The sequence below is a fragment of the Drosophila suzukii genome, chromosome 2R, assembly GCF_043229965.1.
Source record: "Drosophila suzukii chromosome 2R, CBGP_Dsuzu_IsoJpt1.0, whole genome shotgun sequence".
NCBI classification, from domain to species: domain Eukaryota; kingdom Metazoa; phylum Arthropoda; class Insecta; order Diptera; family Drosophilidae; genus Drosophila; species Drosophila suzukii.
Window position 1 is genome coordinate 4,931,162 of NC_092081.1, and position 16,540 is coordinate 4,947,701.

General features: G+C 38.6%; 4 protein-coding genes across 4 annotated transcripts; all 4 read right to left on the minus strand.

Moving 5' to 3' along the window:
• Positions 1-174: 174 nt before the first annotated feature.
• On the minus strand, positions 175-2,047 carry LOC118877069 (zinc finger protein 510-like). The gene is made up of 3 exons (XM_065863218.2): positions 904-2,047; positions 360-850; positions 175-301 (listed from the first exon to the last, which is right to left on the minus strand). The coding sequence occupies exons 1-3, from the start codon at positions 1,259-1,261 to the stop codon at positions 197-199; spliced, it is 954 nt and encodes a 317-aa protein (XP_065719290.2). The 5' UTR covers positions 1,262-2,047; the 3' UTR covers positions 175-196.
• A 1,343-nt stretch (positions 2,048-3,390) lies between these two features.
• Positions 3,391-4,643, minus strand: LOC118877125 (zinc finger protein weckle-like). The gene is made up of 4 exons (XM_070994614.1): positions 4,597-4,643; positions 4,122-4,258; positions 3,578-4,068; positions 3,391-3,519 (listed from the first exon to the last, which is right to left on the minus strand). The coding sequence occupies exons 1-4, from the start codon at positions 4,641-4,643 to the stop codon at positions 3,415-3,417; spliced, it is 780 nt and encodes a 259-aa protein (XP_070850715.1). The 3' UTR covers positions 3,391-3,414.
• A 3,196-nt stretch (positions 4,644-7,839) lies between these two features.
• On the minus strand, positions 7,840-9,754 carry LOC139352504 (uncharacterized). The gene is made up of 2 exons (XM_070994829.1): positions 8,565-9,754; positions 7,840-8,511 (listed from the first exon to the last, which is right to left on the minus strand). The coding sequence occupies exons 1-2, from the start codon at positions 8,833-8,835 to the stop codon at positions 7,940-7,942; spliced, it is 843 nt and encodes a 280-aa protein (XP_070850930.1). The 5' UTR covers positions 8,836-9,754; the 3' UTR covers positions 7,840-7,939.
• A 2,625-nt stretch (positions 9,755-12,379) lies between these two features.
• Positions 12,380-15,463, minus strand: LOC139352554 (uncharacterized). Its single transcript, XM_070995118.1, has 2 exons — positions 13,106-15,463; positions 12,380-13,052 (listed from the first exon to the last, which is right to left on the minus strand). Exons 1-2 carry the CDS (start codon positions 13,374-13,376, stop codon positions 12,481-12,483), a joined length of 843 nt encoding a protein of 280 aa, XP_070851219.1. The 5' UTR covers positions 13,377-15,463; the 3' UTR covers positions 12,380-12,480.
• Positions 15,464-16,540: the final 1,077 nt, after the last annotated feature.

A 16,540-nucleotide genomic window follows, 5' to 3' on the forward strand; every position in this document is an offset into this window, starting at 1 on the left:
GCAGATGCACCGCCCCAGGCTGTCCCACATAAAGCAAAATTATTAAACCTAAAGGTCTTAAAGTAGATAAAGCAATAATTTTTTTAAAATCAAATTCAAAATTAGCCACCTATCCAAATGGCAAGATTGTCGATAAGGCACATTATGTCTGCAATCCAAAACAAAAGTAGATAATGAATATATTATATATATATGTTTATTGGAACAAGTCAGGGAAGGACTCGTCCATTATGAGACCCATTATATCGGCAACGGTCTCCGGCTCCGCGATCGGCTCTGCGTCTTGGCGGTTTATAAAGGCCTGTATAAGGAAATGGAAAGTTATAACCAAATAATATACAATATATATATCCACTTACCATTCTTTTTCTATGAAACAAGCTGGACTTGTGCAGTCTTAAATTGCGCTTCTCGACGAAAGTGCAGCCACACTCGCAGGCATATTTTTTTTCCTTTGAAATTGGCGGATGTCGATGGTCCCTGTAGCTCCTGATTGAGCAAAACAACTTCGGACACTTTTTGCAATCAAAGGTCCACCGGAAGTGCCTTATTACGTGGTTCCTTAGCTTCGTTTTGTTTTGAGCCTTAGCTCCACAGATTGGACACAAAAATTTTGCCTTCGAATTAAAAAACTTATCGATCCTCTCCTTTTCCTGGACGTGGTCGTCCAACTTCTCATGCTCCACTAGGGCTTTGTGGCTGTGGAGCATGACGCCGCACTCCAAGCAGTTATGAACCCTCTCTAGCCTGTCCCGGTAGACCTTGCGGATCTCATCCACGTTTAGTCTCCATGTCTTGGCTTGTGGGAACCATGAGACCTCGCCTGCCTTTAGGTCCTCGGTGTTTCGTACTGAAAAATAAGGAAGATTGTACATACTCATGGAGTAATAGGAATGAGCTTACTGTGGCTCAGAGGCTGCAACGGCGACGAGTGGGCGAGGGTCTCGGGTGAGCCATGGAGAGTTGTTTCGGTGGAGCCACTGGCCTCCAGCTCCTCGAAGGGAGAGTGAAGATGGAAAGTAGTTTGGCTGGAGCCACTGGCCTCCAGCTCCTCGAATGATGAGTGAGGATGGAGTGGTGACTGGCTGGAGCCACTGGCCTCCAGCTCCTCGAATGATGAGTGAGGATGGAGTGGTGACTGGCTGGAGCCACTGGCCTCCAGCTCCTCGAATGAGTTCGATTGCTCGAAGCCCACGTCGTCGAAACTTAGTTTCCGTCCTTTTTTTTCGGGTGTCTTAGGCTGGAATGCAATCAAATACATATGTAAAATTAAATATATAAGAAAAGACTCTATAAAATATTCTATATCCCAGAGTTAAAGAAAATACGATCAAAATCAAAGCACAATTTATTAAAAATAATTATTTTATTAATTCTCAGACCGTTTCTTTGACAGCTATATGATGTAGTCGTCCGGTTTTGATACAATGTAAATCGAAATCCAGAACTAATTAAAAATTGTATTTCCAGGCGTAGGAGGTTATATTATGCTGATCAAGAATATATATACTTTATGAGGTGCAAACTTCTGACTTAAATCATAATACCCTCTGCAAGGGTATACAAATGTGGCCCTACCTCTTCTTCTTCCCTCCGTCTCTTGGGGACACGGCCAGAATTTGCATCTCCGGCTGGCTCGGACAATTCCTTCAGAGACTTCAACACGTCCAAAATGGAGGTGTTGAGAAAGAGCGCGTCCGATCCCTTGATCTCTAGCACAACATCTTTATTGTGGTACTTCAAATCCATGTTAGAAAAATAGAACTCTGTATAATAGAACAAATTGTTTCCAGCAAATTTCCAATTATTTTTGCACACTGGTTTTATTATTTTCTATCGGTATCGGGTTTTCAAGCTTATCATTGGCGACTCACCATCAACTGATTAGCTTGATTCGCAAAAGTCAATGGAAAAAACAAAGTATTTAAAAGAATTCATTATTTTTGAAGAATAGAATAGAAATGCCGTTGTTCACTTAATCTGCAAATTCAAAGTCGATTTCCGATAGGTACTTTAGCAAAATAAACAGTAGTTTTCTATCATCCTTCCCAACACTGGCATGGACTTGGATGAAGCTACGATCTCCTAGAATCTGGTAATGTTGATGTTCCAGATATTGATGCAATGCAGGTATTACATGCCGTTAAATTTTTTAATCATTTACAGCTGCCTAATGGGCGCCGGATAGAAGAGGTGTCGGCGGCTACACTATCTTGGGCTAATGAAAAGATTAGCAAAGGATCCGTCTCTCTACTGGGAAGCCTGAACGCCAGGTGGGTCTACTGGTTGGTAGAACAACTTGCAACTTCCTGGCCTCCAATTTGTCAGGATCCCACAAAGATAGGTGAGTGATATTGTGTTGGTGTAAACAGTACTATATCGAAATGTGAACCTAAGAAATAATATATTACTTAAATAAAAAATGTTCTATAAAAAGTCTTATAATACTGAAGACATATGTCATACATACATATTATCGCATATGAATTTATCGTAACGGGTTGTTAATCTATAAATACGATAGTTTTCACTATACCATACTATAAAAACTTTTTAACAAAAAATGTTGTACTCATTTTTATATCCATTTTTTCTTATTGCAAATTGAAGTATATTTCGTAATATAAGAGATATAAAAGTATAAGTTGTGTAACTCTTTTACAAAAACCTATTATCAGTGGGAATTCCCATTTTATAACGTCGGGTAAGATAAGAATTATAGTTTTTTAGTTTATTGGTGCTCATATAATAGAATGCCCACTGTACCAGTCGGATTAAATGCAAAATATGCCAAATATGTTTTGGAGCACATTAAAGCCATGGTGGGGAAACATCAATGTTGGCTGACATCGATGTTTTCGATGTTTTTGTTTAAAAAAAAAAAAAATGTATTACACGAGTGTTTCTATTTGATTTAAGCTTTAATTTAACTTTAAATAAAGTCCGAAATTAAAAAAAATACTTACTTACATTTTATACGACTTTGTTTCGCACCGCGCAGTAGAGATGGAAAAACATCGATGATTCCCTGCCAAACATCGATGTTAGCGATGTTTCGAAAACATCGATGACATCGATGTTAGCATCGATGTTTCTCCACCTCTACTCGGGGAATCGGTCGGATTAAATGCAAAATATGCCTGTTTTGGAGCACATTAAAGCCATGGCCGAGACACCGACTCCAGTTGGGAACACCACGGCGGCAGCGGACGCAGATGCAGATGCTCCGGCCCAGGCTGTCCCACATAAAGCTAAATTATTAAACCTAAAGTTCTTAAAGTAGATAAAGCAATAATTTTTTTAAAATCAAATTCAAAATTAGCCCCTTATCCAAATGGCAAGATTGTCGATAAGGCCCATTATGTCGGCAATCCAAAACAAAAGTAGATAATGAATATTAATATATATAACTGTTTATTCAAAAAGGTCAGGGAAGGACTCGTCCGCTATGAGACTCATTAAGTCGCCAACGGTCTCCGGCTCCGCGATCGGCTCTGCGCCTTGGGGGTATATAAAAGCCTGTATAAGGAAATGGAAAGTTATAACCAAATAATATACAATATATATATCCACTTACCATTCTTTTCTTATGAATCGAGCTGGACTTGTGCAGTCTTAAGTTGCGCTGCTCGACGAAAGTGCAGCCACACTCGCAGGCATATTTTATTTCGTTTGTAATTGGCGGATGTCGATGGTCCCTGTAGTTCCTGATAGAGCAAAACAACTTGGTACACTCTTTGCAACCAAAGGTCCAATGGAAGTGCCTGATGACGTGGTTCCTCAGCTTCGTTTTGTTTTGAGCCTTAGCACCACAGATTGGACACAAAGATTTTGCCTTCGAATTAAAAAACTTATCGATCCTCTCCTTTTCCTGGACGTGGTCGTCCAACTTCTCGTGTTCTACTAGGGCTTTGTGGCTGTGGAGCATGACGCCGCACTCCAAGCAGTCATGCACCCTCTCTAGTTTGTCCCGGTAGAGCATGCGTATCTCATCCACGTTTAGACCCCATGTCTTGGCTTGTGGGAACCATGAGACCTCGCCTGCCCTTAGGTCCTCGATGTTGCGTACTGAAAAATAAGGAAGATTGTACATACTCATGGAGTAATAGGAATGAGCTTACTGTGGCTCAGAGGCTGCAACGGCGACGAGTGGGCGAGGGTCTCGGGTGAGCCATGGAGAGTTGTTGAGCTGGAGCCACTGGCCTCCAGCTCCTCGAATGAGTTAGATTTCCGTCCTTTTTTTTCCGGGTGTCTTAGGCTGGAATGCAAACAAATACATATGTAAAATTAAATATATAAGAAAAGACTCTATAAAATATTCTATATCCCAGAGTTAAAGAAAATACGATCAAAATCAAAGCACAATTTTTTAAAAATAATTATTTCATTAATTCTCAGACCGTTTCTTTGACAGCTATATGATGTAGTCCTCCGGTTTTGATACAATTTAAATCGAAATCCAGAACTAATTAAAAATTGTATTTCCAGGCGTAGGAGGTTATATTATGCTGATCAAGAATATAAATACTTTATGGGGTGCAAACTTCTGACTGAAATCATAATACCCTCTGCAAGGGTATACAAATGTGGCCCTACCTCTTCTTCTTCCCTCCGTCTCTTGGGGACACGGCCAGAATTTGCATCTCCGGCTGGCTCGGACAATTCCTTCAGAGACTTCAAAACGTCCAAAATGGAGGTGTTGTGAAAGAGCGCGTCCGATCCCTTGATCGCGAGCACAACATCTTTGTTATGGTATTTAAAATCCATATTAGAAAAATAGAACTTTGTTAGAACAATAGAACAAATTGTTTCCAACTCGCAAATTTCCAATTAGTTTTGCACACTGGTTTTATTATTTTCTATTGGTATCGGGTTTTCAAGCTTATCATTGGCGATTCACCATCAACTGATTAGCTTGATTCGTAAAAGTCAATGGAAAAAACAAAGTATTTAAAAGAATTCATTATTTTTGAAGAATAGAATAGAAATGCCATTGTTCACTTAATCTGCAAATTCAAAGTCGATTTCCGATAGGTACTTTAGCAAAATAAACAGTAGTTTTCTATCATCCTTCCCAACACTGGCATGGCTTTATTTTTGCTTACAATTTTGCAAGCGGGACGAGATGGACTTGGATGAAGCTTACGAGCTCCTAGAATCTGGTAATGTTGATGTTCCAGATATTGATGCAATGCAGGTATTACATGCCGTTAAATTTTTTAATCATTTACAGCTGCCTAATGGGCGCCGGATAGAAGAGGTGTCGGCGGCTACACTATCTTGGGCTAATGAAAAGATTAGCAAAGGATCCGTCTCTCTACTGGGAAGCCTGAACGCCAGGTGGGATTGGACGAAACCCTTCAGCCTCCTGGTCGACGAGCTATGGCTACCGAAGGTAAGTTTTTATTTGCTTTAAGATAGTAGTGTAGTTATACCCGTTACTCGGAGGAAAGGGTATATTGGATTCGTCGGAAAGTATGTAACAGGCAGAAGGAAGCGCCCATAACGCCCATAATGTCTTCCGCCCACATATATGTTATAACCATATATATATATATCTCCATCTCCCTTAGGTCCCTTTAGCTGAGTGACGGGTATCTGATAGTCGAGGCACTCGACTATAGCGTTCTTCTCGTATATTATTTTATTCTCTTGATTTGAATCAACCATTTTCTCAGATTCCAGAGACTGAAATAAATTACAGGGCATCCACCTACGCCATGCAGACCTTCGATGGGTCTCACTTTCAAATAGTATTTATTGAAGTTGTCCTTCAAAATACGGGCGAACGTATTAATAATGTGTTAAATTTAATTATTAACTTTTTAAAAGATAAAAATGTTAGTCATCTCTTGCTGGCGGTTATTTCTGACAACAATCCAATTAATGCTAAAAGGGTAGATTCTCAAGTCCCAAGACTTTGGGATTATAATCATTTAAAAGCAATTACAAATGTTTCATTTACAGAAGTCTTATTAAAAGACTTGTATACAAAACCACTCTTCAAAAATAGTTTCAAAGACGTTTTAAAAAAATTTTTTGATTTGAATGAGACTACCACGCTGTCTTATTTTAGAGACACTTTAAAAACAGAAATTTTTAATCTTCAGATAGCCACCTCTAGATTTTTAAACGTCTCGCCAGGGCCAGAAGTTCTATTCCAGGCCCGCTATTTGAAAAACGATACCCTCGAGTCAGTAGGCCAGAGGTGGAGGATTGGCCTTAAATCAGCTTTGGAGGACCTTAAAATAACGAGAAATCAACTCGAGTCCCAAGGTGCGGAATTTTACCCACGGATCTGGGCGTTGACATATTAAAGGGAGTTAACGATGAAACTGGACCAACTAGGAAAGACCAGAGCAAGCAAACGGATGGATGATTTATATAGTATATTAAAGTATTAGTATATTATATAGTTTAATATGTATTTCATATAATACTCATTGTATTTTAGTTTTTGAAATGAAACTAACATTTTACCTTCTCTAAATGTAAATGTGTTACAAAGTCGATTAGGCCTCTTGGGGATACGACTATAAAAAAAACGCGCCTACACCTCTACCTCCAAGGTGGTGTGGAAAAGAGCACCTTTGTTTCCATTCTTTTCAGGATCAATGTATGATAGAGGTGCCAGGATCCGTCAGTTATAGGTAACCCCGGGTTTCCTATAACTGATAACAGGTGATTAAAAGTGTTAGTTATAGGTTTCTGGGGTGTACTATCGACGCAGATCCATATCACTAGGGGGCCCGGACGACTAGAAGAGTAAATTTCATTCAGTCGACGTCTACTGGTTGGTAGAACAACTTGCAACTTCCTGGCCTCCAATTTGCCAAGATCCCACAAAGATAGGTGAGTGATATTGTGTTGGTGTAAACAGTACTGTATCGAAATGTGAACCTAAGAAATAATATATTACAAATAAAAAATGTTCTATAAAAAGTCTTATAATACTGAAGACATATGTCATACATACATATTATCGCTTATGAATTTATCGTAACGGGTTGTTAATCTATAAATACGATAGTTTTCACTATACCATACTATAAAAACTTTTTTTAAAAAAATGTTGTACTCATTTTTATATCCATTTTTTCTTATTGCAAATTGAAGTATATTTCGTAATATAAGAGATATAAAAGTATAAGTTGTGTAATTCTTTTACAAAAACCTATTATCAGTGGGAATTCCCATTTTATAACGTCGGGTAAGATAAGAATTATAGTTTTTTAGTTTATTGGTGCTCATATAATAGAATGCCCACTGTACCAGTCGGATTAAATGCAAAATATGCCAAAAATGTTTTGGAGCACATTAAAGCCATGGTGGGGAAACATCAATGTTGGCTGACATCGATGTTTTCTATGTTTTTGTTTAAAAAAAAAAAAATTAATTACACGAGTGTTTCTATTTGATTTAAGCTTTATTTTAACTTTAAATAAAGTCCGAAATTAAAAAAAATAGTTTAGTTTAGTACTTACATTTTATACGACTTTGTTTCGCACCGCGCAGTAGAGATGGAAAAACATCGATGATTCCCTGCCAAACATCGATGTTAGCGATGTTTCGAAAACATCGATGACATCGATGTTAGCATCGATGTTAGCATCGATGTTTCTCCACCTCTACTCGGGGAATCGGTCGGATTAAATGCAAAATATGCCTGTTTTGGAGCACATTAAAGCCATGGCCGAGACACCGACTCCAGTTGGGAACACCACGGCGGCAGCGGACGCAGATGCAGATGCTCCGGCCCAGGCTGTCCCACATAAAGCTAAATTATTAAACCTAAAGGTCTTAAAGTAGATAAAGCAATAATTTTTTTAAAATCAAATTCAAAATTAGCCCCTTATCCAAATGGCAAGATTGTCGATAAGGCCCATTATGTCGGCAATCCAAAACAAAAGTAGATAATGAATATATTATATATATATGTTTATTGGAACAAGTCAGGGAAGGACTCGTCCATTATGAGACCCATTATATCGGCAACGGTCTCCGGCTCCGCGATCGGCTCTGCGTCTTGGGGGTTTATAAAGGCCTGTATAAGGAAATGGAAAGTTATAACCAAATAATATACAATATATACACTCGCAGGCAAATTTTTCTTCCTTTGAAACTGGCGGATGTCGATGGCCCCTGTAGCTCCTGATTGAGCAAAACAACTTCGGACACTTTTTGCAATCAAAGGTCCACCGGAAGTGCTGATCACGTGGTTCCTCAGCTTCGTTTTGTTTTGAGCCTTAGCTCCACAGATTGGACACAAAGATTTTGCCTTCGAATTAAAAAACTTATCCATCCTCTCCTTTTCCTGGACGTGGTCGTCCAACTTCTCAGTCTCCACTAGGGCTTTGTGGCTGTGGAGCATGACGCCGCACTCCAAGCAGTCATGCACCCTCTCTAGTTTGTCCCGGTAGACCTTGCGGATCTCATCCACGTTTAGTTCCCATGTCTTGGCTTGTGGGAACCATGAGACCTCGCCTGCCTTTAGGTCCTCGGTGTTTCGTACTGAAAAATAAGGAAGATTGTACATACTCATGGAGTAATAGGAATGAGCTTACTGTGGCTCAGAGGCTGCAACGGCGACGAGTGGGCGAGGGTCTCGGGTGAGCCATGGAGAGTTGTTTCGGTGGAGCCACTGGCCTCCAGCTCCTCGAAGGGAGAGTGAAGATGGAAAGTAGTTTCGCTGGAGCCACTGGCCTCCAGCTCCTCGAAGGGAGAGTGAAGATGGAAAGTAGTTTCACTGGAGCCACTGGCCTCCAGCTCCTCAAATGAGTTAGATTTCCGTCCTTTTTTTCCGGGTGTCTTAGGCTGGAATGCAATCAAATACATATGTAAAATTAAATATATAAGAAAAGACTCTATAAAATATTCTATATCCCAGAGTTAAAGAAAATACGATCAGAATCAAAGCACAATTTTTTAAAAATAATTATTTCATTAATTCTCAGACCGTTTCTTTGACAGTCGTCCGGTTTTGATACAATTTAAATCGAAATCCAGAACTAATTAAAAATTGTATTTCCAGGCGTAGGAGGTTATATTATGCTGATCAAGAATATATATACTTTATGGGGTGCAAAGTTCTGACTGAAATCATAATACCCTCTGCAAGGGTATACAAATGTGGCCCTACCTCTTCTTCTTCCCTCCGTCTCTTGGGGACACGGCCAGAATTTGCATCTCCGGCTGGCTCGGACAATTCCTTCAGAGACTTCAAAACGTCCAAAATGGAGGTGTTGTGAAAGAGCGCGTCCGATCCCTTGATCGCGAGCACAACATCTTTGTTATGGTATTTAAAATCCATATTAGAAAAATAGAACTTTGTTAGAACAATAGAACAAATTGTTTCCAACTCGCAAATTTCCAATTAGTTTTGCACACTGGTTTTATTATTTTCTATTGGTATCGGGTTTTCAAGCTTATCATTGGCGATTCACCATCAACTGATTAGCTTGATTCGTAAAAGTCAATGGAAAAAACAAAGTATTTAAAAGAATTCATTATTTTTGAAGAATAGAATAGAAATGCCATTGTTCACTTAATCTGCAAATTCAAAGTCGATTTCCGATAGGTACTTTAGCAAAATAAACAGTAGTTTTCTATCATCCTTCCCAACACTGGCATGGCTTTATTTTTGCTTACAATTTTGCAAGCGGGACGAGATGGACTTGGATGAAGCTTACGAGCTCCTAGAATCTGGTAATGTTGATGTTCCAGATATTGATGCAATGCAGGTATTACATGCCGTTAAATTTAATCATTTACAGCTGCCTAATGGGCGCCGGATAGAAGAGGTGTCGGCGGCTACACTATCTTGGGCTAATGAAAAGATTAGCAAAGGATCCGTCTCTCTACTGGGAAGCCTGAACGCCAGGTGGGATTGGACGAAACCCTTCAGCCTCCTGGTCGACGAGCTATGGCTACCGAAGGTAAGTTTTTATTTGCTTTAAGATAGTAGTGTAGTTATACCCGTTACTCGGAGGAAAGGGTATATTGGATTCGTCGGAAAGTATGTAACAGGCAGAAGGAAGCGCCCATAACGCCCATAATGTCTTCCGCCCACATATATGTTATAACCATATATATATATATCTCCATCTCCCTTAGGTCCCTTTAGCTGAGTGACGGGTATCTGATAGTCGAGGCACTCGACTATAGCGTTCTTCTCGTATATTATTTTATTCTCTTGATTTGAATCAACCATTTTCTCAGATTCCAGAGACTGAAATAAATTACAGGGCATCCACCTACGCCATGCAGACCTTCGATGGGTCTCACTTTCAAATAGTATTTATTGAAGTTGTCCTTCAAAATACGGGCGAACGTATTAATAATGTGTTAAATTTAATTATTAACTTTTTAAAAGATAAAAATGTTAGTCATCTCTTGCTGGCGGTTATTTCTGACAACAATCCAATTAATGCTAAAAGGGTAGATTCTCAAGTCCCAAGACTTTGGGATTATAATCATTTAAAAGCAATTACAAATGTTTCATTTACAGAAGTCTTATTAAAAGACTTGTATACAAAACCACTCTTCAAAAATAGTTTCAAAGACGTTTTAAAAAAATTTTTTGATTTGAATGAGACTACCACGCTGTCTTATTTTAGAGACACTTTAAAAACAGAAATTTTTAATCTTCAGATAGCCACCTCTAGATTTTTAAACGTCTCGCCAGGGCCAGAAGTTCTATTCCAGGCCCGCTATTTGAAAAACGATACCCTCGAGTCAGTAGGCCAGAGGTGGAGGATTGGCCTTAAATCAGCTTTGGAGGACCTTAAAATAACGAGAAATCAACTCGAGTCCCAAGGTGCGGAATTTTACCCACGGATCTGGGCGTTGACATATTAAAGGGAGTTAACGATGAAACTGGACCAACTAGGAAAGACCAGAGCAAGCAAACGGATGGATGATTTATATAGTATATTAAAGTATTAGTATATTATATAGTTTAATATGTATTTCATATAATACTCATTGTATTTTAGTTTTTGAAATGAAACTAACATTTTACCTTCTCTAAATGTAAATGTGTTACAAAGTCGATTAGGCCTCTTGGGGATACGACTATAAAAAAAACGCGCCTACACCTCTACCTCCAAGGTGGTGTGGAAAAGAGCACCTTTGTTTCCATTCTTTTCAGGATCAATGTATGATAGAGGTGCCAGGATCCGTCAGTTATAGGTAACCCCGGGTTTCCTATAACTGATAACAGGTGATTAAAAGTGTTAGTTATAGGTTTCTGGGGTGTACTATCGACGCAGATCCATATCACTAGGGGGCCCGGACGACTAGAAGAGTAAATTTCATTCAGTCGACGTCTACTGGTTGGTAGAACAACTTGCAACTTCCTGGCCTCCAATTTGCCAAGATCCCACAAAGATAGGTGAGTGATATTGTGTTGGTGTAAACAGTACTGTATCGAAATGTGAACCTAAGAAATAATATATTACAAATAAAAAATGTTCTATTAAAAGTCTTATAATACTGAAGACATATGTCATACATACATATTATCGCTTATGAATTTATCGTAACGGGTTGTTAATCTATAAATACGATAGTTTTCACTATACCATACTATAAAAACTTTTTTAAAAAAAATGTTGTACTCATTTTTATATCCATTTTTTCTTATTGCAAATTGAAGTATATTTCGTAATATAAGAGATATAAAAGTATAAGTTGTGTAATTCTTTTACAAAAACCTATTATCAGTGGGAATTCCCATTTTATAACGTCGGGTAAGATAAGAATTATAGTTTTTTAGTTTATTGGTGCTCATATAATAGAATGCCCACTGTACCAGTCGGATTAAATGCAAAATATGCCAAAAATGTTTTGGAGCACATTAAAGCCATGGTGGGGAAACATCAATGTTGGCTGACATCGATGTTTTCTATGTTTTTGTTAAAAAAAAAAAAAAATTAATTACACGAGTGTTTCTATTTGATTTAAGCTTTATTTTAACTTTAAATAAAGTCCGAAATTAAAAAAAATAGTTTAGTTTAGTACTTACATTTTATACGACTTTGTTTCGCACCGCGCAGTAGAGATGGAAAAACATCGATGATTCCCTGCCAAACATCGATGTTAGCGATGTTTCGAAAACATCGATGACATCGATGTTAGCATCGATGTTAGCATCGATGTTTCTCCACCTCTACTCGGGGAATCGGTCGGATTAAATGCAAAATATGCCTGTTTTGGAGCACATTAAAGCCATGGCCGAGACACCGACTCCAGTTGGGAACACCACGGCGGCAGCGGACGCAGATGCAGATGCTCCGGCCCAGGCTGTCCCACATAAAGCTAAATTATTAAACCTAAAGGTCTTAAAGTAGATAAAGCAATAATTTTTTTAAAATCAAATTCAAAATTAGCCCCTTATCCAAATGGCAAGATTGTCGATAAGGCCCATTATGTCGGCAATCCAAAACAAAAGTAGATAATGAATATATTATATATATATGTTTATTGGAACAAGTCAGGGAAGGACTCGTCCATTATGAGACCCATTATATCGGCAACGGTCTCCGGCTCCGCGATCGGCTCTGCGTCTTGGGGGTTTATAAAGGCCTGTATAAGGAAATGGAAAGTTATAACCAAATAATATACAATATATACACTCGCAGGCAAATTTTTCTTCCTTTGAAACTGGCGGATGTCGATGGCCCCTGTAGCTCCTGATTGAGCAAAACAACTTCGGACACTTTTTGCAATCAAAGGTCCACCGGAAGTGCTGATCACGTGGTTCCTCAGCTTCGTTTTGTTTTGAGCCTTAGCTCCACAGATTGGACACAAAGATTTTGCCTTCGAATTAAAAAACTTATCCATCCTCTCCTTTTCCTGGACGTGGTCGTCCAACTTCTCAGTCTCCACTAGGGCTTTGTGGCTGTGGAGCATGACGCCGCACTCCAAGCAGTCATGCACCCTCTCTAGTTTGTCCCGGTAGACCTTGCGGATCTCATCCACGTTTAGTTCCCATGTCTTGGCTTGTGGGAACCATGAGACCTCGCCTGCCTTTAGGTCCTCGGTGTTTCGTACTGAAAAATAAGGAAGATTGTACATACTCATGGAGTAATAGGAATGAGCTTACTGTGGCTCAGAGGCTGCAACGGCGACGAGTGGGCGAGGGTCTCGGGTGAGCCATGGAGAGTTGTTTCGGTGGAGCCACTGGCCTCCAGCTCCTCGAAGGGAGAGTGAAGATGGAAAGTAGTTTCGCTGGAGCCACTGGCCTCCAGCTCCTCGAAGGGAGAGTGAAGATGGAAAGTAGTTTCACTGGAGCCACTGGCCTCCAGCTCCTCAAATGAGTTAGATTTCCGTCCTTTTTTTCCGGGTGTCTTAGGCTGGAATGCAATCAAATACATATGTAAAATTAAATATATAAGAAAAGACTCTATAAAATATTCTATATCCCAGAGTTAAAGAAAATACGATCAGAATCAAAGCACAATTTTTTAAAAATAATTATTTCATTAATTCTCAGACCGTTTCTTTGACAGTCGTCCGGTTTTGATACAATTTAAATCGAAATCCAGAACTAATTAAAAATTGTATTTCCAGGCGTAGGAGGTTATATTATGCTGATCAAGAATATATATACTTTATGGGGTGCAAACTTCTGACTGAAATCATAATACCCTCTGCAAGGGTATACAAATGTGGCCCTACCTCTTCTTCTTCCCTCCGTCTCTTGGGGACACGGCCAGAATTTGCATCTCCGGCTGGCTCGGACAATTCCTTCAGAGACTTCAAAACGTCCAAAATGGAGGTGTTGTGAAAGAGCGCGTCCGATCCCTTGATCGCGAGCACAACATCTTTGTTATGGTATTTAAAATCCATATTAGAAAAATAGAACTTTGTTAGAACAATAGAACAAATTGTTTCCAACTCGCAAATTTCCAATTAGTTTTGCACACTGGTTTTATTATTTTCTATTGGTATCGGGTTTTCAAGCTTATCATTGGCGATTCACCATCAACTGATTAGCTTGATTCGTAAAAGTCAATGGAAAAAACAAAGTATTTAAAAGAATTCATTATTTTTGAAGAATAGAATAGAAATGCCATTGTTCACTTAATCTGCAAATTCAAAGTCGATTTCCGATAGGTACTTTAGCAAAATAAACAGTAGTTTTCTATCATCCTTCCCAACACTGGCATGGCTTTATTTTTGCTTACAATTTTGCAAGCGGGACGAGATGGACTTGGATGAAGCTTACGAGCTCCTAGAATCTGGTAATGTTGATGTTCCAGATATTGATGCAATGCAGGTATTACATGCCGTTAAATTTTTTAATCATTTACAGCTGCCTAATGGGCGCCGGATAGAAGAGGTGTCGGCGGCTACACTATCTTGGGCTAATGAAAAGATTAGCAAAGGATCCGTCTCTCTACTGGGAAGCCTGAACGCCAGGTGGGATTGGACGAAACCCTTCAGCCTCCTGGTCGACGAGCTATGGCTACCGAAGGTAAGTTTTTATTTGCTTTAAGATAGTAGTGTAGTTATACCCGTTACTCGGAGGAAAGGGTATATTGGATTCGTCGGAAAGTATGTAACAGGCAGAAGGAAGCGCCCATAACGCCCATAATGTCTTCCGCCCACATATATGTTATAACCATATATATATATATCTCCATCTCCCTTAGGTCCCTTTAGCTGAGTGACGGGTATCTGATAGTCGAGGCACTCGACTATAGCGTTCTTCTCGTATATTATTTTATTCTCTTGATTTGAATCAACCATTTTCTCAGATTCCAGAGACTGAAATAAATTACAGGGCATCCACCTACGCCATGCAGACCTTCGATGGGTCTCACTTTCAAATAGTATTTATTGAAGTTGTCCTTCAAAATACGGGCGAACGTATTAATAATGTGTTAAATTTAATTATTAACTTTTTAAAAGATAAAAATGTTAGTCATCTCTTGCTGGCGGTTATTTCTGACAACAATCCAATTAATGCTAAAAGGGTAGATTCTCAAGTCCCAAGACTTTGGGATTATAATCATTTAAAAGCAATTACAAATGTTTCATTTACAGAAGTCTTATTAAAAGACTTGTATACAAAACCACTCTTCAAAAATAGTTTCAAAGACGTTTTAAAAAAATTTTTTGATTTGAATGAGACTACCACGCTGTCTTATTTTAGAGACACTTTAAAAACAGAAATTTTTAATCTTCAGATAGCCACCTCTAGATTTTTAAACGTCTCGCCAGGGCCAGAAGTTCTATTCCAGGCCCGCTATTTGAAAAACGATACCCTCGAGTCAGTAGGCCAGAGGTGGAGGATTGGCCTTAAATCAGCTTTGGAGGACCTTAAAATAACGAGAAATCAACTCGAGTCCCAAGGTGCGGAATTTTACCCACGGATCTGGGCGTTGACATATTAAAGGGAGTTAACGATGAAACTGGACCAACTAGGAAAGACCAGAGCAAGCAAACGGATGGATGATTTATATAGTATATTAAAGTATTAGTATATTATATAGTTTAATATGTATTTCATATAATACTCATTGTATTTTAGTTTTTGAAATGAAACTAACATTTTACCTTCTCTAAATGTAAATGTGTTACAAAGTCGATTAGGCCTCTTGGGGATACGACTATAAAAAAAACGCGCCTACACCTCTACCTCCAAGGTGGTGTGGAAAAGAGCACCTTTGTTTCCATTCTTTTCAGGATCAATGTATGATAGAGGTGCCAGGATCCGTCAGTTATAGGTAACCCCGGGTTTCCTATAACTGATAACAGGTGATTAAAAGTGTTAGTTATAGGTTTCTGGGGTGTACTATCGACGCAGATCCATATCACTAGGGGGCCCGGACGACTAGAAGAGTAAATTTCATTCAGTCGACGTCTACTGGTTGGTAGAACAACTTGCAACTTCCTGGCCTCCAATTTGCCAAGATCCCACAAAGATAGGTGAGTGATATTGTGTTGGTGTAAACAGTACTGTATCGAAATGTGAACCTAAGAAATAATATATTACAAATAAAAAATGTTCTATTAAAAGTCTTATAATACTGAAGACATATGTCATACATACATATTATCGCTTATGAATTTATCGTAACGGGTTGTTAATCTATAAATACGATAGTTTTCACTATACCATACTATAAAAACTTTTTTAAAAAAAATGTTGTACTCATTTTTATATCCATTTTTTCTTATTGCAAATTGAAGTATATTTCGTAATATAAGAGATATAAAAGTATAAGTTGTGTAATTCTTTTACAAAAACCTATTATCAGTGGGAATTCCCATTTTATAACGTCGGGTAAGATAAGAATTATAGTTTTTTAGTTTATTGGTGCTCATATAATAGAATGCCCACTGTACCAGTCGGATTAAATGCAAAATATGCCAAAAATGTTTTGGAGCACATTAAAGCCATGGTGGGGAAACATCAATGTTGGCTGACATCGATGTTTTCTATGTTTTTGTTAAAAAAAAAAAAAATTAATTACACGAGTGTTTCTATTTGATTTAAGCTTTATTTTAACTTTAAATAAAGTCCGAAATT

Bases quoted from the DNA above. Each gene is read 5' to 3' on its own strand.
- LOC139352504 (XM_070994829.1), bottom strand. From the start codon at position 8,835: ATGTATTTGATTGCATTCCAGCCTAAGACACCCGGAAAAAAAGGACGG. The intron at 8,512-8,564 runs GTAAGCTCATTC...CTTATTTTTCAG, and splicing joins GTTGCAGCCTCTGAGCCACA to TACGAAACACCGAGGACCTA.
- LOC118877125 (XM_070994614.1), bottom strand. From the start codon at position 4,643: ATGCAAATTCTGGCCGTGTCCCCAAGAGACGGAGGGAAGAAGAAGAG. The intron at 4,259-4,596 runs GTAGGGCCACAT...TTTGCATTCCAG, and splicing joins GACGGAGGGAAGAAGAAGAG to CCTAAGACACCCGGAAAAAA. The intron at 3,520-3,577 runs GTAAGTGGATAT...TTCCTTATACAG, and splicing joins CGATTCATAAGAAAAGAATG to GCTTTTATATACCCCCAAGG.
- LOC139352554 (XM_070995118.1), bottom strand. From the start codon at position 13,376: ATGTATTTGATTGCATTCCAGCCTAAGACACCCGGAAAAAAAGGACGG. The intron at 13,053-13,105 runs GTAAGCTCATTC...CTTATTTTTCAG, and splicing joins GTTGCAGCCTCTGAGCCACA to TACGAAACACCGAGGACCTA.
- LOC118877069 (XM_065863218.2), bottom strand. From the start codon at position 1,261: ATGTATTTGATTGCATTCCAGCCTAAGACACCCGAAAAAAAAGGACGG. The intron at 851-903 runs GTAAGCTCATTC...CTTATTTTTCAG, and splicing joins GTTGCAGCCTCTGAGCCACA to TACGAAACACCGAGGACCTA. The intron at 302-359 runs GTAAGTGGATAT...TTCCTTATACAG, and splicing joins TGTTTCATAGAAAAAGAATG to GCCTTTATAAACCGCCAAGA.